The 26337-nt window shown below is 43.8% G+C and overlaps 1 protein-coding gene across 3 annotated transcripts in view; it reads left to right on the forward strand.

Moving 5' to 3' along the window:
- The window catches only part of CCDC40 (coiled-coil domain 40 molecular ruler complex subunit), a 571335-nt gene that overhangs the window by 116867 nt on the left and 428131 nt on the right, over positions 1 to 26337 (forward strand). For all 3 annotated transcript variants that reach the window (XM_089661107.1, XM_089661108.1, XM_089661105.1), the window contains exon 5: positions 6902 to 7121. In XM_089661107.1, the coding sequence (XP_089517233.1) occupies positions 6902 to 7121 (220 nt within the window). The remainder of the gene's footprint in view (positions 1 to 6901; positions 7122 to 26337) is intronic.

Consider the following 26337-nt stretch of genomic DNA (forward strand, 5'->3'; position numbering starts at 1 on the left):
GGATAGGTGCAGCGAATGGGAACAGGGTACTGACATGTGGTAGATAACAGGGTATATTAGGCTGTCACTGGGGGTGCTGTCGGGAATGCAGGAGTAGAGCTGTGAGCAGAGGAATGATTGGAAGCAGGACTGGTTTGTTGCAAGCTGCCTGACGCTGGGTGTAACAAGTCTGACCAGGACTGTAGTATTGGTTGAACATAACTCAGCTTACACATAGCTTGTCTGACCAAAGACTGCACTGCGTTTATACACTCCACTAGCACATGTGGTGAATATGCTGAATAATGCTCCCAGAAGCAATCCGGATCATCCTCCAACAACCATACCAGTGATTCTATTTGATCCGTACTGAATGGTGGAAGAAAGTCATTCCGGCTTTCAGGGGTATTAGATGAAGCCAACTCAACACAAGCCTGAATCAATGGTTGCACCTCAGAGAACTCTGTGCCCTGATCTGCTAGGGAATGAGTGACCCATATGCACTCTAGCAGCTGATCCCTGGCATACTCCTGCAAAGTCTGATAGGCATATTCTCTGTCATCTAAGACTAGCAAATACAAGTATATAACCTCCTCCGGATGCATCCTTCACAACAACAAGTCAAGATGGCTTCCCTGTGAAGCCACTTCTGGTCAGGAATGGCCTTGGTGTAATGTCAGGGCTCCGGGTATGACCAGAGATGTGTGGACTGACACAGGGAAACGCAGGCTTCAGGTATAGAGTAAACAAGACAATTTATTAAAAGACTAAACAACACAAATGCAGTGCAAGGTAAACATAACACAGTGCAAACAACCCAACCTCCAACAGATAACCATATATACAATCAAACGTAGTCGGGCAGGCCGGGTCGGTAGCAAATGGGCAAACAGGGTACCAGGAGCGAGCGGAAGAGTGGTCAGGAATAGCCAAGGTCAGGACAGGCGGAGTTCGTTCAGAGTCAGGATCAAAGTAGAATCAGGATCAGGCAGGAAGCAGACAGCATGCATGTACAGGGGCTCATGGGAAACATACACCAAGGCACTGATCACAGGCCTGGTCCTGCTGAAATACACCTCCTGCAATCAGCCTCAGGTGATGGCCTGATTGCAGGAGTGAGATTCTGGCTGCTGAGAGCACCCGCTGGCCAGCCTTGGTACTGCAGCCCACAAGGCAGGTGAGTCCCCACCACCATTGGCGAGTCCATTCCTGACAACACCAAGCTGTGCAGTGGAATAACATCCTTACAAGTCGATCTCAATGCACTGTTTAATTGGGCAACTATGTGACAAATGAGGCTTAATGTTGATAAATTTAAGGTTCTGCACTTGGGGGCTAAGAATATGCATGCATCATACATATTAGGGGGGGGGGTACAACTGGGGAAGTCAATGGTGGAGAAGGATCTGGTAGATCACAAGCTTAATAATGGCATGCAATGCCAAGCTGAGGTTTCTAAAGCAAGCAAAATCCTCTCTTGTATTAAAAGAGATATAGACTCCAGAGAGAAAGAGATATTATTTTACCCCTGTAAAAATCATTAGTAAGACCTCCTCTGGAATATGCAGTTCAGTTTTGGGCATCAATTCACTGGGGAACTGGAGAAAGTACAGAGAAGGGCAACCAAACTGATAAGAAGCATGGTGGAGTTCAGCTATGAGGAAAGATTAGAGGAACTGAATTTATTCTCTCTTGAGAAGATGAGATTAAGGGGGATATGATCAACATGTATAAATACATCAGTGGTTTATATAGTGAACTCGGTGTAGAGTTATTCACACTGGGGTGATCACAGAGGACAAGGGGGCACTCTTTACGTCAGGAGGAAAAGTAAGAGCTGTGAAAATGTGGAATAGACTTCCTCAAGAGTTGGTTCTGGCCAGCTCAGTAAATTGCTTTAAAAAGGCCTGGATTCTTTCTTGGATACACAGAATATAACTGGATACTAACATTTATAGGTTAAATTGATCCAGGGAATATCCAATTGCCTTTCGAGGGGTCAGGAAGGAATTTTTTCCCCTGCAGGAGCCAATTAGATAATACTTTTCTGGGTTTTTTGCCTTCCTCTGAATCAACTGTGGGCATAGGATTATATCTTTTTTTTTATTTTATTTTTTAATGGTTGAACTGCATGGACTTTTGTCTTTTTTTCAGCCAGACTAACTATGTAACTACAGTATAACTACAAATATTGGAACATCAACACAATTCTAACATTTTTGGCTCTATACACCACCACAATGGATTTGAAATGAAACAAACAAGATGTGCTTTAACTGCAGACTGCCAGCTTTAATTTGAGGGTATTTACATCCAAATCAGGTGAACGGTGTAGGAATTACAACAGTTTGCATATGTGCCTCCTACTTGTTAAGGGACCAAATGTAATGGGACAATTGGCTTCTCAGCTGTTCCATGGCCAGGTGTGTGTTATTCCCTCATTATCCCAATTACAATGAGCAGATAAAAGGTCCAGAGTTCATTTCAAGTGTACTATTTGCATTTGGAATCTGTTGCTGTCAACTCTCAAGATGAGATCCAAAGAGCTGTCACTATCAGTGAAGCAAGCCATCATTAGGCTGAAAAAACAAAACAAACCCATCAAAGAGATAGCAAAAACATTAGGCGTGGCCAAAACAACTGTTTGGAACATTCTTAAAAAGAAGGAACGCACCGGTGACATCGGCAACACCAGAAGACCACGGAAAACAACTGTGGTGGATGACTGAAGAATTATTTCCCTGGTGAAGAAAACACCCTTTACAACAGTTGGCCAGATCAAGAACACTCTCCAGGAGGTAGGTGTATGTGTGTCAAAGTCAACAATCAAGAGAAGACTTCACCAGAGTGAATACAGAGGGTTCACCACAAGATGTAAACCATTGGTGAGCCTCAAAAACAGGAAGGCCAGATTAGAGTTTGACAAAAGCAGCAGCATGAATTCTGAAGTGTTTCGGGCAATATTATCTGCTCATATTCAGCCAAATGCTTCAGAACTCATTGGACACCGCTTCACAGTGCAGATGGACAATGACCCAAAGCATACTGCAAAAGCAACCAAAGAGTTTTTTTTAAGGGAAAGAAGTAGAATGTTATGCAATGGCCAAGTCAATCACCTGACCTGAATCCGATTGAGCATGCATTTCACTTGCTGAAGACAAAACTGAAGGGAAAATGCCCCAAGAACAAGCAGGAACTGAGGACAGTTGCAGTAGAGGCCTGGCAGAGCATCACCAGGGATGAAACCCAGCGTCTGGTGATGTCCATGCGTTCCAGACTTCAGGCTGTAATTGACTGCAAAGGATTTGCAACCAAGTATTAAGTGAAAGTTTGATTTATGATTATTATTCTGTCCCATTACTTTTGGTCCCTTAACAAGTGGGAGGCACATATGCAAACTGTTGTAATTCCTACACCGTTCACCTGATTTGTATGTAAATACCCTCAAATTAAAGCTGACAGTCTGCAGTTAAAGCACATCTTGTTTGTTTCATTTCAAATCCATTGTGGTGGTGTGTAGAGCCAAAAATGTTAGAATTGTGTCGATGTTCCAATATTTATGGACCTGACTGTATATAAGGAAGTACAGAAATAAAAACAGAACGGCCATATTAAGTCTACAAAACACTCCCATTGCAGTGAACAGATGCATCCAATCAAAAATACATAAGTATATTGCAATAAGAATGGAGTTGCTTGGTATTTACAGGAGAAGAAAATATACTGTGTATAACTAAGATTATCTGAGTTAGATAAAAAGGGCAGGTCAGAAAGACCTGTGTTCAGTCTGCCACTAAGATTTTTCCATGAGTCTTGCAGTGTTGAGGGTATGGGAAACATATAATCATATCAATCTTCATTTGAAAGTAGGGGTCACTGTTGTGAGCAGAGCCCCGTGTTTCTTTCATTACCAATGTGGAAGGTAAGATGGACAAAAGAGTGAAATGAAACATAGAGAGTGGCGAAGGAAAAAGGAAAAAAGGAGAAGGAGAGAATGATGGGTGTTCAGGTGGGGGGATGAAAGCATACTTTGACAGTATCACTGCTGAATCCTGAGATCATCAGAAAATAGTTTTAAAGCAAGGGTAGTCAAAAAAGAATATCCAGACATACCAAGTAGTCATGTATGTATAATGATGTTGTGCCATCATCCTCCAAACATTAAACCTTACAACTTCAGTAAACACTCAGCTATTATGATATATTTAAATAAAACATATAAAATATATCTATCTATATATATATATATATATACAGTATATATATATATATATATATATATATAAATCCGGTGAATTAACAGACAAGTACCAGACTATACCTGCTTTGGCTGTGGGCATTTGTAGGTTAGTGACCAATATTCTGGGAAGTTTCTTAGCCAAGCAAAAAGAGCAACGCACACTGGGGTTGATTTACTAAAACTGGAGAATGAAAAATCTGGTGCAGCTGTGCATAGTTGCCAATCAGCTTCTAACTTCAGCTTTTTCAGTTAAGCTTTGGCAAAAAATCTGGAAGCTGATTGGTTTCTATGTGGAGCTGTACCAGATTTTGCACTCTCCAGTTTTAGTAAATCAGCCCCACTGTCTATTTTGTGGAAAATGCATTTAAGTATGTAGATAGGAGTGTGTCTAAATATTGAAACAGATTTTTGTTAAAAAAATAATTTTATTGATGTTGGTTCTGCCATCTTCCAACAAAGGCAGAGAGGACCAGACCTTACACTTAGTGAGCAATTGTTTTATTATAGGGTTGAGATCCACATAGCATGTGAAATCCTTGTTATGGTATTTAAACTGTTGAAGCCAGGTATTTAAGCTGTTGAAGCCTCTTGGTGGTCCAAAGGGTAGAGTGTGGATTGGAGCAGTTAATTATAATGCCTGAGGAGAGGACAAAGCTATCAAAGGTGTATACGCAGGCAGCAGTGATGATAGGGCATAAATCAGCAAAGGGCCCACTCTTAATCCTTTGACTTCTATGTTATCGGATACCCTCTGTTCTCAGCTGCATAAGGTGGAAGTAAAGCCTTTTTTTAAACTTGTACCCACAGGTAAGCCTATAATAAGGCTTAAATGTAGGTACAGTGAATATCTCCTAAACTTGCACAGTTTAGAAGATATTCACATTGCATGCAGCCGGTGACATCACTGGAGCATGCACTTTGATGGGACGTGGGATGATATACCTGTGCCGTCCTTTCGGAGCTCTGTGCCACAGCCAAAACTCCTGTGCGCAGGAGTAATGTCATCGAGGCTCGGCCAGTCAACTGGCTGGAGCATGCAAACACTGAAGGGCTTCCTTCTAAGGTGAGTACTTCATAATGTGCTAGTATGCGATGCATACTAGCACATTATGCTATTGTTTTGCAGGTCTTTTTTTATTTTTTATTTTTAAAGGCCACAGTTTACTACCACTTTAAGGATCTTAGAGAAGTGGGGGTGGAGAAACTGCAGCACAGTGATCTTCCCAGTAAATGGCTGTGCAGGGTAGGGTCATGTCAGTAGAATTGTGTGAGTATAACTTGCGCAGAGGACTAATCAATTAGACTGGCTGCTGCTAGCAAAATCACAAATGTGTACCGGTGAACAAATGTGTGAGTGCAAACATAAAAATTGCTGCGCTGCATATTTATCAAGTAAAAAGCATTTAAAATTGCACTTACATAAAAATCATGTGTATGGCACTTTAAATCCCAGCAAGAAGCTATCAAGCCCCACCCTAAATGTTTCATCATATGACGTCATACGGTGTTACGCTATGGAAATTTCCCTTTGATGTTTTTACGGTGGTAGAGGAGTACTGTGGAGGCTCTGGAGGAGTTTTGTTGCAAATGATTGATTTAGAGGTGTTTCCACTATGGAGTCTGTCATCAGCGTATAGAGGTGTCAAGATCGCACAGATGGACAACTTTCCTGCAGGAGAGCACTGCAACATCTTATGCGATATTTGACCTACCATTCCATGTGGTCGATTATCTGTGGTGACTGGGGCTCTGGAGGGGGAGCACTAATTGGAGCACTACACACAGAAAATTGCTATGGATAAGAAGATTTATTACTGTATCACTTAATATTCACACCGGATGTGGATGGGGGTTTCTTTGGGATTTTTTTGGAACTTTAATATGTTTGTACATTATTGGGACATATATATATATATATATATATATATATATATATATACAATTTCACTGTATACAGTTTATGGCATTGTATATGTGCTTTTGTTTAGCACTATTGTCGTTTAAGCACCTTGTATTTACTTAGTGGTTTACTTAGGATTTAGTCAATAGGGATATAATTGCCAGCCTACGGGGCATTATAGCACATGCACATTTGTGTGGACTCTTTGTGTAGTAGGGAGTTCATTCATTTATTTATTAATTATTTAAAGTAGTTTTTGGGAGAGGCAGCACAGCAATTTTTATGTTTGCGTGTCATTAGAAGTCTGGTCATTGGAGGAGAGCAGAACACTTCTCAGCGCATCTAGAAAACTGACCCCACTGTGTTCTTCTGCCTAGTGTGTTTAATTTTAATAGGAAAGTAAAGGGATTGGCAGAAACACCAGGTATTTCACACAAAGGAAGCAATACAAAAAGAACAGTGCTTTTTTTTCATACAAGTACATGGTACGGTAGGCACATATCAGGAATGTGAAATGTTGGGTTTACATATTCTTTCAGAGGCGGAGGTTTTCTATAATGATCACACACCTTTGACATCACAATAGAGGAGAAAGGCCTTTCATATCTACCAGGAAACCTAATAACTTTTAGCGAAGCAGAGAGGGGGGAGAGAAAAGAATAGAGTCTCTATTTGTATTGCTCGGTTTTGTGAACGGGTAATGTTATAGTTCCAATTGTGTTGCCAACTTTAAAAATAGAGTATCAAAAAAAAAAAAAATATTTGCTCTATTACCATTTCAGAGTGCATCAATGAAGAAAAATAAAAGTGAACGAGAAGATCTCGGTGTGATTTTGTATGGCATACAGCAGGAATTGGCTTGTCTGCAGATGAACTCAGAGAAACATCATGATAAACATGCCCATGTCTCCACACTACGTCGACAAATGGAAGAAAACCTGGAAGCTATTAGAAACCTGTACAAGACAATTCACCAATCTAATGATGCAGAGCGTAAGAAGGGTCAGTATATCACTTTATGGCTATACAGCGTCCTCCTTTATACTTATTTTTAGAGATGCTTCAAAAGAACTACAAACTGACGCGTGTACAGGTACTTACAGGCATGTACAGGTATTTAGAGGTGCACATACCTGCAGCAGCTTTCAAAAGACTAACTTTGGCCAAATCTATAGCAGTCCAGGCTCACAAATCTGCAGTATTTCTTTACAGTGTCAAACCTTGCCTATTCCTTTACTTTCATTTCCATTAGCCAATGAGACAGCCCATAGTGATGAAAATAAGAAGCAGACAGACAGAATCACAATGTACTATGAAGACAGTGTCTGCCATAAACAAGCCACAGCAGGTGCACACAAGGAGGGCACACTTGATCCAGCAGTTCCAAAAGATGGAGGTTGCCTATGGACTGTTACTGTTTTTGTTCTATTTTATAATATTGATGGGCCAAAAGGAATATGAGGCAGATGGACTTGCCAGAAAGCATCAGAACTTTGCATATTAGAACTCCTCTTTGGAAATAGTAGTCTTTAATGGGCAAGTCTTTTTAGAAGAACTTAGCCTAAGTGACAAAATAAAGCTTAAAGTGTTACTAAAGTCATTTTTTAAAAAATAAAATAACAAATATGTTATATTCACCTGCTGTGCAGTGGTATTGCACAGAGTGGCCCCTTCTCTTCCTCGTGTGTCCCCATAACAAGCCACTTGCTATAGGGGCACACAGTGCCTGCATGCTCCCAAGTTGTGTATCTATGCAGCCATAGACTTACCCAGCGGGACTTAGCCCCACCCTCCACTTTGTCCTCTTTCATTTGATTGACAGCAGCAGGAGCCAATAGCTTCTGCTGCGGCTTGAGTGCTCTGTGAAGAGGGAGAGAGTGGAGAATAGATGCAGCCTTGCACAACAATGGATCCATTCTCCCTTCTCTTCACCCAGGAAAGGGGGGGAAGGGGGGGGGGGGTGTGCAGAGAAATAGAAGACGTCTTTTACCTTAATGCAAAAAATGCATTAAGGTAAAAAAAAAGGTTTTTAGCTTTAGTATCACTTTAACTCCATCTAATGCATTTTAAACAGTTCAAACAGTTACTCCAGTTTATTAACATTTGAAAGAAAAACAGTTTAACCACTTGAGCTCCTGAGGATTTACCCCCCTTAATGACCAGGCTTTTTTTTTGCTGTTTGGCGCTGCACTAATTCAAATGATAATTGCGCGGTCATACAATGCTGTACCCAAACGAAATTTACGTCCTTTTTTTCACACAAATAGAGCTTTCTTTTGGTGGTATTTTATCACCTGTGCGCTTTTTATTTTTTGCGCTATAAACAAAAAAAACACATTTTGAAAAAAAACAATATTTTCTACTTTCAGCTATAAAAAATATTATGTAAACTCAAAGTTAGTCATAAATTTAAGCCAAAATGTATTCTGCTACATGTTTTTGGTAAAAAAAATCCCAATAAGTGTATATTGATTGCTTTGTGTGAAAGTTATAGCGTCTACAAACTATGGTATAGATACTGTAATTTATGCCTTTTTTTTGCTATACAGCGCTGCACTAATTCAAATGATAATTGCGCGGTCATGCAATGCTGTACCCAAACGAAATTTATGTCCTTTTTTTCACACAAATAGAGCTTTCTTTTGGCGGTATTTTATCACCTGTGCGCTTTTTAATTTTTGCGCTATAAACAAAAAATTACAAAAATTTTGAAAAAAAACAATATTTTCTACTTTCAGCTATAAAAAAAAAACCGTAAACTCAAAGTTAGTCATAAATTTAAGCCAAAATGTATTCTGCTACATGTTTTTGGTAAAAAAATCCCAATAAGTGTATATTGATTGCTTTGTGTGAAAGTTATAGCGTCTACAAACTATGGTATAGATAATTTGAAATTTACACAGCTTTTACTTTCTGACCGCCCATCACATCTCTTGAGGTGCTAAAATACCAGGATAGAACAAACACCCCCAAATGACCCCTTTTCGGAAAGTAGACACCCTAAGCTATCTACTGAGAGACATATTGTGTCCATGGAAGATTTATTTTTTTCCACAAGTTTCTGGAAAATGACAAAAACTTTTTTTTCTTTTTTTTTTTTACACAAAGTTGTCATTTAAATGATTTATTTCTTGCACAAGCCATGGGTTTATGTGGAATTACACCCCAAAATACATTCTGCTACTTCTACCGAGTATGAGGATACCACACATGTGACACTTTTTGGGAGCCTAGCCACATACAGGAGCCTGAAATCCAATGACCACTTTGAAAGCCTGAAGGTGCGCAACTTCTTCATTTCACTTCCCCACTACCTATCACAGTTTCGGAGGCCCTGAAATGCCAGGATAGCACCAAACCCCCCCAAATAACCCCTTTTTGGAAAGTAGACACTCCAAGGAATTTAAAAAGAGGCATGGTAAGTATTTTGCAGATCTCATTTTTTCTCACAAGGTTTTGAAATATAAAAAAGAAAAGAAAAAATATATGTTTTTGTTTTCTTTCTTCATTTTCCAAAAACTTGTGGCAATAAATGAGATCTGAAAAATACTTACCATGCTTCTTATCAAATTCCTTTGGGTGTCTACTTTTCAAAAATTGGTCATTTGGGGGGGGGGGGGGGGTTGGTGCTATTCTGGCATTCCAGGGCCTTCCGAAACTGTGATAGGTAGTCAGGAAGTGTAATGAGGAAATAAAGCCCTTTAAAAGCCTGAAGGTGCTTATTGGATTTTGGGGTCCTGTACTGCCAAAATGTCTCTCACCTGTGGTACCCCCATACTTGGGAGAAGTAGCAGAATGTATTTTGGGGAGTAATTCCACATATACATATGGCTTGTGTGAGCAATAAATTATTTAAATGATAATTTTGTGTAATTTTTTTTTGTTTTTTTTTGTCATTTTCCAAAAACTTGTGGTAAAAAAATAAATTCTTCTATTGATTCAACATGTCTCTCAGCAAATAGCTTGGGATGTCTACTTTCCAAAAAGGGGTCATTTTGAGGGGTGGGGGCATTTTATGCCCAGCATTAGAAGTTTATGCCACACATCACTCACTCTTCTAACCACCTGAAGACCAAGCCTTTTCTGACACTTTTTGTTCACATTAAAAAAATCAGTATTTTTGCTAGGAAATTAAAGTGAACCCCCAAACATTATATATTTTTTAGAGCAGACACCCTAGTAAATAAAATGGTGGGTGGTGCAATTTTTTATCTCACATATTACTTACACAGCGATTTTTCAAACGCAATTTTTTTGAAAAATATACACTTTTTTTCATTTTAATGCACAAAAACACAATATATTGGGCAATTATTTGGTATGATATAAAGGATGATGCTATGCTGAGTAAATAGATACCAAACATGACATGCTTTAAAATTACGCATGCCATGTGCAATGGCGACAAACTGCATACATTTTTAATATCTATAGGCAATGCTTTAAAAGCCTTTACAAGCTACCATTTTAGATTTACAGAGGAGGTCTAGAGCTATAATTACTGCCATTGATCTGACATTCTTGGCGATACCTCACATGCATGGTGCAATCGCTGTTTCCATACTGGCACAGGGTCAACGCTCACAACCGCAGGTGTGCGCGTGCGCGGATGGGCGAGGGTCCTTTTTTTTTTTTTTTTTTTCTGATTTATTTAATTATTTTTACACTGTCCCTTTAAATTTTTTTTTAATCACTTTTAATGCTATCTCAGGGAGGGGGAGGGGTACATTTTCTCCCGCTGCTTGTAAAGGCAATCCTGCAGCTAATTAACCACTAGGAATGCTTTTACATGAAAGCCCATTGCCGGCTGAAAAAAATGATACCAGGATGATGACTGCAGCTGCAGGCATCACCCTGGTATAACCATTCAAAGTCCAGTGATGTACCAGTACGTCGCTGGCCCTCTTTGGGTTTATATGCTATGTTCTTTTTTTCATTATGCAGCTTGTGGGCTGAATGAAAAAAAAGAGAAGACATCTCTGCCAGAAAAAGTGTGTGGTATGCCCACCATTAGAAACCTCCCTGCATCCACCCACTTCTAATGGTGGGCACACATGAAATGTGCCAACAAATATAAAATATATATGCCGAAGCATAGGGGCCATCCACCCACTGGCCACCCCTGGCCCCCATGGTTTGGCATATATTCTCTTTTTTTTAACTGCGGATGAAAAATCTCATCCGTCAGCACTGCACACACCTACTTATGTGTATTCTGAAAGCAAGACCCTGTTGCTGTCAGAATAAACAGGTCAGTGCTGCAGTTTGACATTCCTGCAAAGAAATCAACAATGGTTAACAATAAAACATAAATTCAATAAAACAACTTTATAATTGAAATATCTCTGCAAGGAAAAGTGTGTGGTGGTATGCCCACCATTAGAAACCTCCCTGCATCCACCCACTTCTAATGGTGGGCACACATGGAATGTGCCAACAAATATAAAATTTATATGCCGAAACATAGGGGCCATCCACCCACTGGCCACCCCAAGCCCCCATGCTTTGGCATATATTCTCTTTTTTTTAACTGCAGATGTGTCTTGGACTAGGTCACTTACAGACCATTTACCATGATCTACCAGTGAGCCAAATTAATATGAGAATACGTGCACGTGGAAGTAAGACACTGACACTTCGCAGTTTGCCAACTTCCTAAAATTCTGTTTTATTGAGGAACTAACAGTATCATTTATAGGGCATATGATGCAGGCAAAGCATATACATTGATTGGGTGAAAAGTCCACTGGTTTCTGCGTGTTCGTCCATCCGTGTTGATATCTTCCAATCATTGTCCCCAAAGAGACTCATTCCCTTTATGGGGGTTGTTTACATTAAAAGATACTTTTCTCCTAATGAGTCACCAAGGGTGAGAATCCGGATGAAGGCGCCATCTTAATTATCATCATTGTTCTGTCAACCTATATCTGATTGTTTACTTAAGAGAGTAAGGAATTTAAAGAGCAAGAAACAGAATGTAGCAAGACTATAAAATTGTCATTTTACTGATCATCTAATAAAACGTGGACTGTCAATCACAATCCACTACAATCCCCCCTTAAAATGGCTATTTTATTCCTGACTGTCCCTATGTCTTCTGATGTCCTAACTGCCTGGTGGCCCTCCCTCTGGAACTCTTTTAAGACGCATATAGAGCCCCTGAGTGGCTAATCCATCCCTAGAGTCTCTATACGTCCTGAGAAGGCCACAGTCAGGCACTGTCTTTCCCTGCTTATAGTTGTCTGTTGGGGGGGGGAAATTTGTAGCATTCCCTTTTTTTTTATAAGTCTGAAATATGATGATCAGGGGCCATGGTCTGTAAGGGAGTATAGGATTCCCCTTCTTCACGGGGGAGTTCAACATTGTTATAGTTCAGGAAAGTAGGGGAGATCTCGTTCACAGCTTTCCCTATTAGCCTCCTAATGCAAGGGATCACACAGCAGGCGACTACTGCCATTAGAATGATAATACCCAGGATAACCACCCCTGCTTGGGCGAGGGCTTTCTGCCAGCCATTCAGCCATCCAAACCACTGATCCCAGGGATGTGTAACACCAGAGTTTTCCTTAAGTTCATTTGACAGGTCCTCCAACCTCTTGATGGCCAGTGTCACCTTCCCATTTGGGCCTGTGTTATCTGGGATATACGTACAGCAGGTCATGGTCTTTGGTATCATTTTACAGACCCCCCCTTTTTCAGCTAATAACATATCGAGTGTCATACGATTTTGAAAGACCATGTTAGAAGTAGCCTCCAACTGCTCTGCTATCCCCTTTAAGGCATCTCGTGTGTAGTTTACAAACCGTTGTTGATTATAGTAGATGTAGTTTATCCAATCTACATTCTTGTTCTCAGTGATGAAGAGGAATAGGGATTCAAATCCCGCGGCCACCTGGTCTCTGGCCTTGAATTCATCGGGTACCCCCCTTGGGACTCCTATCGCATCTATATAGACATGGGGGTCAAAACTCCCTTGTGGGGCACTTCGTTTGTGCTTGGTTGCATGGGGGGGTTGGAAGGCCTCTTAAGTAATGGATCTGAGAGGATGTGCAATGGCATTATGGCATTGGCAAGGGTACATTCCCCACTCCATTTCCCTATCAGTCGGGTCCTAATCTTCTGATCACCACAGATCCAGAATATGTCCCCCAATGATATGACCTGGTTCTGGGTTAGATCTGACCGAGTTGTACTATAAGCAGCACAGAATCCCTTTGTGAAATTCCCCAGGAACCTTCCTCCTCCCTCATAATTGGCATAGCAGGTGTAATTACCGGGATATATAGTTAAACCATTTGGGGCCTTTTCGTCACCTTGGATTAGGGGTAACGCTTCTTCCAGTCCTCACATAAAGACTGGTTCGTAGAGACGTTAATATACAGGCTTAAGACAAACTCCTCTATGGAATCTGGTAGGGTTAGTGGCACCGTCCCCAGATGTGGTCTGGGATGCCCACACACATAGCAGTTGGACTTATTATGCGAGTTTGCATTGTATCTCATCCATTCTAACCACAGATTAGAATGGATTGTCAATCACAATCCACTACAGATGAAAAATCTCATCCAACAGCACTGCACACACCTACTTATGTCTTTTCTGAAAGCAAGACCCTGTTGCTGTCAGAATAAACAGGTCAGTGCTGCAGTTTGACATTCCTGCAAAGAAATCAACAATGGTTAACAATAAAACATAAACTCAATAAAACAACTTTATAAGGAAAAGTGTGTGGTGGTATGCCCACCATTAGAAACCTCCCTGCATCCACCCACTTCTAATAATGGGCACACATGAAATGTGCCAACAAATATAAAATATATATGCCGAAGCATAGGGGCCATCCACCCACTGGCCACCCCAGGCCCCCATGCTTTGGCATATATTCTCTTTTTTTTAACTGCGGATGAAAAATCTCATCCAACAGCGCTGCCCACGCTGACTTATGTCTATTCTGAGAGCAAGTTCCTGTTGCTGTCACAATAAACAGGTCAGTGCTGCAGCTGAAAGCATTCCTGCAAACAGAAATGGTTAGCAATAAAACAGTAACAATAAAACAGTAAAAGTAGAACAATCACAAAAATGACAAAAAAAACTATTTTTGGTTTTTTTAAATTTTTTTTATTTTTTTGGGGGGGATTTGTACTTTTAAATTTTTTTTTTTTTTTTACTTTTTTTTTCAAACTTTAAACATTTTTAAAACAGCTGGTAGGGTCTCTCCAAATGCGATAGCCAGTTTCCTGACTACCTAACATCTTTCGAGACCCTGTAAATGTGCCCTGAACTGTGCCGTGCTATACCCTATACTAATAGTCCACTAGTGTATGGTAGAGGCGGAAGCAGGGCTTGACGCAGAGGCCAGGTTGGCCAGGACAGGAGGGACAACAATAGCAGCTGTCACGCCTAATTCCACGTTTGCTGCAGACACGACATCTTTTTTGGGGTCTTCTTTGGGTTGGGGTACAAGGAATGGTATCGGGAAAATGTCTCTCATGCAGACGGCTAACTGCATCTGGGATGGGGGTTTGGGGCGCAGCACCTTCTGGATACAAAAGGGCCCTGTTGATCTCTAACTGGAAATTTAGGTATGATCCACTATGTCCAGTTGCTTTATAGAGAACAGAAGCGTTATATACAGCCAATTGAAATAAATAAACAGACACTTTTATGTACCAGCATTTGGCTTTTCGGGAAACTAAGTACGGCTTCATCATCTGGTCGTTGAAGTCCACCCCTCCCATGTTAAGGTTATAATCGTGGACACAGAGGGGCTTCTCAACAACACCAGCTGCCATGGCAATTTGGACGGTTGTATCTGCCTGAATGGAAGACAGGAGGTAAACATCCCGTTTGTCCTTCCACTTCACTGCAAGCAATTCTTCGTTTCTCGAGCAGGCTTTGTCCCCCTTTCTAAGACGGGTATTTACAAGCCGTTGGGGGAAGCCCCGGCGATTAGATCGCACAGTGCCACATGCGCAAATTCCCAGATTGAACAAATGTCTAAATAGTTGCACGCTTGAATAAAAATTGTCCACGTATAAGTGGTACCCCATATGGAAAAAGGGTGACACCAAGTCCCAAACTATCTTGCCACTGCTCCCCATGTAGTCTGGGCATCCGGGGGGCTCCAAGTGACTATCTTTTCCCTCGTAAATTTGAAACTTACATGTATAGCCTGTTGCCCTCTCACAGGTCTTATACATCTTGATCCCATATCTGGCACGCTTGCTGGGGAGAAATTGTTTGATTAGAAGGCGGCCAGAATATTGAATGAGGGACTCATCGATGCAGATGTTTTTATGGGGAGTATACACATCTGCAAATTTTTGGTTAAAGTGATTTACGAGGGGCTGCATTTTGTGGAGCCGGTCAAATTCAGGGTCACCCCGAGGACGACTGAGTGTGTTGTCATGGAAGTGCATAAAACGCATTATCGTCTCATATCTATGCCTGGCCATGGCAGCAGAGAACACGGACATGTGAACAAGCGGGTCTGTGGACCAATACAACCGCAATTGATTTTTTTTATTAATGCCCATGTTGAGGGTTAGGCCCAAAAAAACTTTAAATTCAGAAACCGTAATGGGTTTCCATGCGAATGGTCTGGCAAGGTTTGAATTTGGGTTGGCGGCGATATATTGTCATGCATATAAATTGCTTTGATCCACAATCAATGCATAAAGATCTTCTGTGAAAAACAGCTAAAAAAAAATCAAGGGGAGTATTTAAATTTGCTGTTTCCACCTGAATTCCGGGTTGGGCAGTGAATGGGGGAAGTAAGTGTGCTGCAATCGGGATTTGCAAGCACATCCGGAAGTATACTAGCTGCTCTACAGGCCTGTCTGCGAATTCTTGGTGGCCGTGGGACACTACTTGTGCTCGCCACCGCACCAGCTTGTACTGCACTTATGGGACTCGCCACGTCACCAAGTGATACTTCAGTGCTGGTATGCATAAGACCAGGATGTACTAGGCCGCTGGTGCTCGCCAGTTCACCAAAAGGTAGTGTGGCACTAGTACTGGCACTCTGCTGCAGTCATCATGCATTTGTACCACCTCAGCAACCTGGGAATGGGATCGGGTACACCTGATCTTAGCAGGGACCTCTTCCTCGTCGTCTGAGTTATCTGTCAGGGTGCCGCTGCTGTCTATAGGTTCGTATTCTGAGCCTGATTCTGCCAGTGAGTCTTCCCCTTCGCTCTCACTTGACATGCTCAGAATCCTATAGGCCTCTTCACTAGAGTACCTTTGCTTGGACATTTTGGCCACTAAATTTACAGGTACCTAGTGCGACTCACAGGAAAAAGAGCGCCTGGCTGTCAGGGACTGCTTGAACCGCTACAAAAAATTTACAGACAAGTGCTAACAGAGATCAGGCCTGATTCTGTGAACACTGCGGTTTTGTGTGTAATATGTATCAAGTGACAGTTATCTACTGACACTGCACTTGCTGGGGAAGAAGGGGGGGGCATAGGGGCTAAACGCAGGTGCTGGCAGGTGTCGGGGCTGATCCCACTAACGCTGCGTTTTTGGGGATACTATAGTAATGTGAACGCTGGTATAGCGCTGATCTGATCAAAGATATTGATCCAATCAGACACTATACTAGCAATGGAGGTTTAGCTTGCAAGTAAGCGTGTTCCTGGCAATCAAGGGGTCAAATGTGATTACTTGTGTACTAGCGGCAAACTGGCGCTATGTGGGAGGGGCGCTAACACTATCGGAAGTCACCAGTGACACTAATACAGTGATCAGTAAAAATCTGTTCACTGTAATCAATGACACTGGTGACAGGGCAGTGAAGGGGTTAACTGGGGGGGAGCAATCAAGGGGTTAAATGGGATTTCTGGTGCACTAGCAGGCAAACTGGCGCTATCTGGGTGGGGCGCTAACACTATTGGAAGTCGCCAGCATCACTGATACAGTGATCAGTAAAATCGGTTCACTGATCAAGGACACTGGTGACAGGGCAGTGCAGGGGTTAACTCGGGGGGGGGGGGGGAGCGATCAAGGGGTTAGACGGGATTACTGGTGTATTAGTGGGCAATCTGGCGCTATCTGGGAGGGGCGCTAACGCTATCGGAAGTCGCCAGTGACACTGATACAGTGATCAGTAAAAATCGGTTCACTGATCAGTGACACTGGTGACAGGGCAGTGAAGGGGTTAACTGGGTGGGGGATTCAGGGGTTAAACGGGATTACTGGTGTACTGGCGGGCAAACTGGCGCTATCTGGGAGGGGCGCTAACACTATTGGAAGTCGCCAGAAACACTGATACAGTGATCAGTAAAAATCGGTTCACTGATCAGTGGCACTGGTGACAGGGCAGTGAAGGGGTTAACTGGGGGGGGGGGGCGATCAGGGGATAAATATGTCCTAGAGTGTTCTAACTGTGGGTATATGCTGTTTTACTCACGAACGGAATGTGTCCAGGCAGAGAAGAATTACATCATATCCTGTCCTGTGTAACTGTCAACACAGGACAGGATAGGACAGGGACCGATCATCCGATTTCAGCCAGACATCACTGGCTGAAATTGAATGATTGATCCCTCCGGGATCAAATAGTGTCACCCGCGGGTCGGCGGGAGCGCGCGCTCGCCCCCTGCCCGTGAAAACGTCGGGAGCACGGAGCCCGTTTTAAAACGTGCTTTTGCGCCCCAGTGCCGCCCTGCACCCGTATATATGCAGTGGCAGGGTGGCAAGTGGTTAAACAATACAATAAGATATGTCCCAACTTGTCACTTTTGCTGGCCTGCATGTGAAATGTCAAAAAACAAAAGGTATTTGTACACTGAATAGTTCTTAACCACATACAGTTACCAGAATACAAAATTTCTTTATCCTCCATTTAGGGACAATGCATGTCAAACTGTCAAGGTTATCCTTGACACATGTGAATTATCCGAGGCAGGGTCACACTGTAGACCAGGGATTTCAAACTCAATTTCATGGTGGGCCGCATCAGAGTTATGGTTGCCCTCAAAGGGCCAATTGTATCTGTAAGACTAGATGTCCAGAGCACCCTGGGCTTCCTCTTGCGGAGCGATGCGGCGTATTCTCAGCCAATGGTCCGGCAAGTCTTCCAGCGCTCTGCCAAGGCAGGTATTAAAGCTCAAAGACAATCCTTCCCCGATATCCCAAATCACGAGTCAGAACTTTGTGTAGGGTGAATTGATGCATTGCTTAATTGAACACAACTCAACTTATATAGCACATTCTGGCGGTAATGTGCTGGCCCCCTCCACCCCCACCAGACAGTCTGGCACCTGGTTCCCCACCCACACCCAAAACTCTACAGTACAATACAGCAGTAATCAGCACAGTTTGAAATCTAGATAAGTGAAAGGCTACGAGTTCCCATTACCCAAGCAAACTGCAGAATGCCTGTCTACATAACAGCTGCTAAACATATACAGTTTAAAAAAAAGGTAGAACGGGAAGGCCACTTAACAAGGGGATAAAACTGGAATGGAAAGGGTAAAATGTTATCACAAAGGGAGGGTTCTTCACACACCCCACCGTCCCATACATCACAGTGCACCCCCCTTACCTTGTGCTGCTGCCAGAAAGAAGCTGGGGGCGAAGCTGGAAAGCAGAACATGCAGGGTCTGGAGGATGACCAAAGGAGGGCTGGAGTGAGCTGCTGAAGTCTGCAGGGGAGGTGGAAACAAGGGGGTGCTGCGGCTGCACAGAGACTTGCAGGATCTGTAGAAGTTCTGTCCTTCCTTCTCTCTGCTGCCAATTGCTGAGACTAATGGTGGGGGGTTGCAGAAATGAGCCTCTCTGTGGCTGCTTGGAGAACAGCAGGATCTGGCGAAGGAGATCTGTCCTCTTTTCTGTTGACTGCTGAGACAAGGTGGAGACGAGGGAGTGCCACAGCTGCAGGAGAGGTCTGAGGGCCAGATGAAATGACCTGGAGGGCCGGATTTGACCCTCGGGCCTTGTGTTTGACACCTGTGCTGTAGGCTGTGACATGGCTATGGACTCAAAAAGCACTCAGTGGCTAACATAGTACATGAAGGTCTGGAAAGCACTGCAGTGTCCAAGTTAGAATTCCAGGCTAACCCTGAAATCTTTCAGTCCAGGGTTGGGGTACAGCCTCACAGCTGTTGCTAAGGATACACTAATTCACATTAGCTACTATATACAAACTTGGGCATTGGGATTTCTATTGCGGTGCTTTCCAGACCTTCATTTACTATGTTAGTTGAAGAGTTCTTTCTGAGCCCATAGCCATGTCACAGCCTACAGTGTGACCCTGCCTCTGGTAATTCACTTAGTGAGTAAGTCGGAAGAAGCACCAGGAGCTACCTCAGTTTTGTACTGTTGGATGCTCTTTCAAATTTCCCACTACTGCCAGCTTAATTGATGTAAAGGTTAAAGAGTCACTAAACCGAGGACCCTGCATTCACTATATCTGGTCTCCAACAGTACATACAACATGGAAATCCAATTATTTCAGTAAATATAAACTGCTAAATACCTTTTCTCATCAGTAGTTACAGCAGTCTTGTGACTTCTATCAGCGTTCAGCAGAGCATTGGTTAAAGCTTGTAGGAGGAGTTTTCTCTAGGAGGATTCAGAACCCCTGACCTCTGTCTGGGCAGTGCTGATTGTCCCTGTGCTGATCACATGCACTCTCCCAAGAAAGAAAAAAAAAAAAAACTATCAATACACACCAAATTGAGCATGTGCAGTGTCTCCACACAATTATGTCTTATCAGGAGTTAAGAGAGGAGCACTGGAAGAAAGAGAGGATCCGAGAAGTCAGGATCAAACAGCATTTATGCACAATGCACAGGATTAACCCCTTGAGTTCCACATTGAATATACTGTAACAAGCATGCTTTACTGCATATACAGACTGATCTTACTCTTTTGGGTTTAGTAACACTTTAAGGCTGTGTGTGGGAACCAAGCATTGATTCTAACTGAAGTGTTGCTCGTGTGCACTATTTCTCCCACCATTCAGTATAGAGGAAGCACCATCCAGCTCCTGAAGCACCACATGAATCATCAGTTCCGCTGCAACAGGTGACCTCAGCCCATACTTTACTACTGCTTTTGGGGGTGTTTAGCCTGTATCCCCAGAAGGAACATGCACCTGTAATCTAGAACAACTCTGAGCCTACCTTAAAGAAGGACTTCATTAAAACCAGCAAGCGTTGAGACAATGAACACTTTGGTCAGGACTATGTAATGTACAAAACAATGAATAGAGTGCAGGGGTCAGGAGTAACATACTAAACAGCATATATGGTGCAGCAATCAGAATGAGCCCGTCTGTTCACATCAGATTTCCCCTTACATCCCCATCAGAGTTCCCCCTCAGACAGAGTACTATAATTTAAGACTCTTTACTCTTTAGCCACTTGCCTTCTAGAGGATTTACCCCTCTTTTTGTTACTCGGCGCTGCACTAATTCTACTGATAATTGCGCGGTCATGCAATACTGCACCCAAACAAAATTTACTTCCTTTTTTCACTCAAATAGAGCTTTCTTTCAGTGGTATTCGATCTCCTGTGCGCTTTAAAAAAAAATATATGGTAAACTCAAAGTTAGTTATAAATTTGGGCCAAAATGTATTCTGCTACATGTTTTTGGTAAAATAAATCCCAATAAGTGTATATTGATTGCTTTTTGTGAAAGCTATAGCGTCTACAAACTATGGTATAGATACTGCAATTTACTCCATTTTTTTGCTATACAGCTCTGCACTACTTTAACTGACAATTGCGCGGTCATGCAATACGGTAGATAAATGAAATGTATGTTCTTTGTTCACACAAAAAAAGCTTTATTTTGGTGGTATTTAATCACCTATGCGCTTTTTATTTTTGGCGCTATAAACCAAAAAAGTTTTGAGAAAAAAAATGTTTTCAAAAAATGATATTTTCTCATTTCTGTCATAAAAAATATGCAAAAAATCCCAATAAGTGTATATTTATTGCTTTGTGTGAAAGTTATAGCATCTACAAACTATGGTATAGATAATGGAATTTACACAGCTTTTACTTTCTGACTGCTTAGCACATTTCGTGAGGTGCTAAAATACCAGGATAGTACAAATCCTGCCCAGCCTGATGATCCTGCCCAGCCTGATGGTCCTACCCAGCCTGATGGTCCTACCCAGCCTGATGATCCTACCCAGCCTGATGATCCTATCCAGCTTGATGATCTGGTGGCCGCTACCCAACCTGATGGCCCGATCCAGCCTGATGACCCGATCCAGCCTGATGACCCGATCCAGCCTGATGATCCGATCCAGCTTGATGATCTGCTGTATGCTACCCAGCCTGATGATCCGATCCAGCCTGATGACCCTACCCAGCCTGATGACCCTACCCAGCCTGATGACCCAATCCAGCCTGATGATCCTGTCCAGCTTGATGATCTGGTGCCCGCTACACAGCCTGATGGCCCGATCCAGCCTGATGGCCCGATCCGGCCTGATGACCCGATCCGGCCTGATGACCCGATCCGGCCTGTCGAGCTTGGTGACCCGGTGCCCGCTGTTCTGCCAGATGACTCGGTGCCCGCTGTCGTGCCAGATGACTCAGTGCCCGCTGTTATGCCAGATGACCCGGTGCCCACTGTCGAGCTTGGTGACTTGGTGCCCGCTGTTGTGCCAGATGACTCGGTGCCCGCTGTCGTGCCAGATGACTCGGTGCCCGCTGTCGAGCTTGGTGACTCGGTGCCCACTGTTCTTCCAGATGACTCGGTGCCCGCTGTCGTGCCAGGTGACTCAGTGCCCGCTGTCGTGCCAGATGACTCAGTGCCCACTGTCCTGCCAGATAACTCGGTGCCCGCTGTCGTGCCAGATGACTCTGTGCCTGCTGTCGTGCCAGATGACTCTGTGCCTGCTGTCGTGCCAGATGACTCGGTGCCCGCTGCCGAGCTTGGTGACTCGGTGCCTGCTGTTCTGCCAGATAACTCGGTGCCCGCTGTTCTGCCAGATGACTCGGTGCCCGCTGTCATGCCTGATGACTCGGTGCCCGCTGTCGAGCTTGGTGACTCGGTGCCCGCTGTCGTGCCAGATGACTCGGTGCCCGCTGTTGAGCTTGGTGACTCGGTGCCCGCTGTCATGCCAGATGACTCAGTGTCCGCTGTCGTGCCAGATGACTCGGTGCCCGCTGTCGTGCCAGATGACTTGGTGCCCGCTGTAGTGCCAGATGACTCGGTGCCCGCTGCTCCGCCTGATGTCCCGGTGCCCGCTGCCTCACCTGATGGCCCGGTGCCCGCTGCTCCGCCTGATGGCCAGTGCCCGGTGCCTAGCCTGATGTGCCTCTGTCCGCTGCCCAGCCTGATGTGCCTCTGTCCGCTGCCCAGCCTGTTGTGCCTCTGTCCGCTGCCCAGCCTGATGTGCCTCTGTCCGCTGCTCAGCCTGATGTGCCTCTGTCCACTGCCCAGCCTGATGTGCCTCCGCCTGCTGCCCAGCCTGATGTGCCAGCCCCTGATATCCAGCCAGTTACCTGACCCGGGCGGTGGAACATTCTGCCAGATGACTCGGTGCCTGCTGCTCCGCCTGATGGCCCGGTGCCCGCTGCTCCGCCTGATGTGCCTCTGTCCGCTGCCCAGCCTGATGTGCCTCTGTCCGCTGCCCAGCCTGATGTGCCTCTGTCCGCTGCCCAGCCTGATGTGCCTTCGCCCGCTGCCCAGTCTGATGTGCCAGCCCCTGATATCCAGCCAGTTACCTGACCCGGGCGGTGGAACATTTTGCCCACTAAGGACTGTTTGGAGCGTCCTGAGGCCGCTCCTTGAGGGGGGGTACTGTCAGCAATGGACTCACCAATGGTGGTGGGACTCACCTGCCTTGTGGGCTGCAGTACCAAGGCTGGCCAGCGGGTGCTCTCAGCAGCCAGAATCTCACTCCTGCAATCAGGCCATCACCTGAAGCTGATTGCAGGAGGTGTATTTAAGCAGGACCAGGCCTGTGATCAGTGCCTTGGTGTATGTTTCCCATGAGCCCCTGTACCTGCATCCTGCCTGATCCTGATTCTGCTTTGATCCTGACTCTGAACGAACTCCGCCTGTCCTGACCTTGGCTATTCCTGACCACTCTTCCACTCGCTCCTGGTACCCTGTTTACCCGTTTGCTACCGACCCGGCCTGCTCGACTACGTTTGATTGTATATATGGTTATATGTTGGAGGTTGGGTTGTTTGCACTGTGTTATGTTTACCTTGCACTGCGTTTGTGTTGTTTAGTCTTTTAATAAATTGTCTTGTTTACTCTATACCTGAAGCCTGCGTTTCCCTGTGTCAGTCCACACACCTCTGGTCATACCCGGAGCCCTGACAGGTGTCATCTGCAAAGACTGAAATGGTATTTATAATCCCAGACCTTATATCGTTTATAAATAAATTAAGAAGTAAGGGTCTCAACACTGAACCTTGGGGTACACCACTGACAACCCTAGACCATTCAGAGTATGAATCATTAACCACTACTCTCTGAATATGATCTTTTAGCCAGTTTTCTATCCATTTACATATGGATTTTTCCAAGCCTGTTGACTTTACCTTACACATTAGCTGTGTGTGGGGAACTGTGTCAAATACTTTTGCGAAATCCAAGTATACCACGTCCACTGCTGCGGAGGTTTTGCTCACCTCCTCATAAAAAGAGATCAGATTTGTTTGACAACTTCTGTCTTTCATGAATCAATGCTGTCTGTTACTTAAAATATTTTTTTCCAGCAAGAACTCATCTATGTGGTCTTTTATTAAACTCTCCAGTATTTTCCCAACTATAGAAGTTAAACTAACAGGTCTATAATTACCGTATTTCTCGCTCCATAAGACGCACCTAGATTTTAGAGGAGGAAAACAAGGAAAAAAATTCTGAACCAATGGACTGCAGACATAGTAAAGGAAAATACCCATAAAACTCAATAGTGGTAACAAGAATTTATAAATAGTCCGTGATTACTGTAAAAAGAAATAACAAACATAAAAAGTGATGGACAGTCCATGGAAAAAGTGTAATAAAGTAATCCAAAGTCCATGAATCTATTTCACCATGTGCAGCAAATTGAAAACAAAGTGCTCCATAGGATTCCCCCACATGAATGTAAACTGACCACAAATATTTGCCTTCCACTCTCGCCAACAAGCTTCCTGGAACTTATTTCCCATTTAGAGATGGATAGATCACTCGAGATAAAGATTCCACTGTGTAAGGGATTTCCGGCAAGAAGAATCGCGATCGGAAATGCGCATAGGAATTCCCGCAGAAGAATTGCCGGTTGTGCGCATGCGCGCAGGAATGTGCGATCGCGCACACGCACGGCGAAGATTGGTGCCAGACGGCCTATTTAAGGAGTGCCTCTGCTCATGTTCAGTGCTGACTGGTCTTCAGCTCCCCCCATGTCCTGCTTGTTCCTGTGTGATTCCTTTGTTGCTGACCCGGCTTGTTCCTCACCTGACTGATTGCTCTCCTGATTGATAATGGTTCCTGACTTCTGCTCTGCTCCTGACCTTGGCTTTTCCTTCTGATTCTGTACCGTGCTGCCTGACTGTTGATGTCCCTGGCTATCCCAAGACACTGCCCCTGTCTCTTGTCCTCACTACCTGCCTTGCTCTGGTGCACGCCTGAGGTGTTCCCCTGGGTCCTAGACTTCCTCTGTTTCAACTCCAGCGGGGTCAGGGCTAGTGACACAAGTTAGGCCGACCTTGTCATTTCAGTCTCCCATCAGGTAGATGACACACTGCATCCAAATTGACCATGTAAAACAAACAAAAAATGCTCCAATGGTGTGGTATGAACAAACAGATCCTTTAATAAAGTGATTGGACCTTACAAGAAAAATTAATAAAACAAGCCCGAACAATACAGTTGTGCTCAAAAGTTTACATACCCTGGCAGAAATTGTGACATTTTGGCATTGATATTGAAAATATGACTGATCATGCCAAAAAATGCTCTTTTATTGAAGGATGATGATCATATGAAGCCATTTATTATCAAATAGTTGTTTGGCTCCTTTTTAAATCATAATAATAACAGAAATCACCCAAATGGCCCAGATCAAAAGTTTACATACCCTGGAATGTTTTGGCCTTGGTACAGACACACAAGGTGACACACAGGGGTTAAAATGCCAATTAGAGGTTAATGTCCCACATCTGTGGCTTTTTAAAAGTAAGAGCTAACAAAATCATTGACTATTTATACACTGACACTAATTGCAATTTGAAAAGCCACAGATGTGGGACATTAACCTCTAATTGGCATTTTGACCCGTGTGTCACCTTGTGTGTCTGTTGGTACACTACACTCTTCTGCATTGTTTGGTCTCATGTCTCCCATCTTTCTCTTGGCAATGCCCCATAGATTCTCTATGGGGTTCAGGTCAGGCGAGTTTGCTGGCCAATCAAGCACAGTAATCCCACGGTCATTGAACCAGGTTTTGGTGCTTTTGGCAGTGTGGGCAGGTGCCAAGTCCTGCTGGAAAATGAAGTCAGCATCCCCATAAAGCTCGTCTGCTGAAGGAAGCATGAAGTGCTCCAAAATCTCCTGGTAGATGGCTGCCTTGACCCTGGACTTAATGAAGCACAGTGGACCATCTCCAGCAGATGACATGGCTCCCCAAATCAACACAGACTGTGGAAACTTCACACGGGACTTCAAGCATCTTGCAGTGTGTGCCTCTCCATTCTTCCTCCATACTCTGGGTCCTTGGTTTCCAAATGAGATGCAAAAGTTGCTCTCATCAGAAAAGAGGATTTTGGACCACTGAGCAACAGACCAGGTCTGGTTTTCTTTAGCCCAGGTAAGATGCTTCTGACGTTGTTTGTTGTTCAGGAGCGGCTTGACAAGAGGAATACGACATTTGAAGCCCATGTCCAGGATCCGTCTGTGTGTGGTTGCTCTTGATGCACTGACTCCAGCCTCAGTCCACTCCTTGTGAAAGTCCCCAACACTTTTGAATGGCCTTTTCCTGACAATCCTCTCCAGGCTGCGGTCATCCCTGCTGCTTGTGCACCTTTTTCTTCCACACTTTTCCCTTCCACATAACTTTCTATTAATGTGCTTTGATACAGCACTTTGGGAACATCCAACTTCTTTTGCAATTACCTTTTGAGGCTTCCCCTCCTTATGGAAGGTGTCAATGATGTTTTTCTGCACAACTGTCAGGTCAGCAGTTTTTCCCATGATTGTGATTCCTACTGAACCAGACTAAGAGACCATTTAAAGGCTCAGGAACCCTTTGCA

This window comes from Staurois parvus, unplaced genomic scaffold (genome assembly GCF_062004578.1).
Source record: "Staurois parvus isolate SC_StPar_1 unplaced genomic scaffold, SC_StPar_1.0 ptg001313l, whole genome shotgun sequence".
Classification (NCBI taxonomy): domain Eukaryota; kingdom Metazoa; phylum Chordata; class Amphibia; order Anura; family Ranidae; genus Staurois; species Staurois parvus.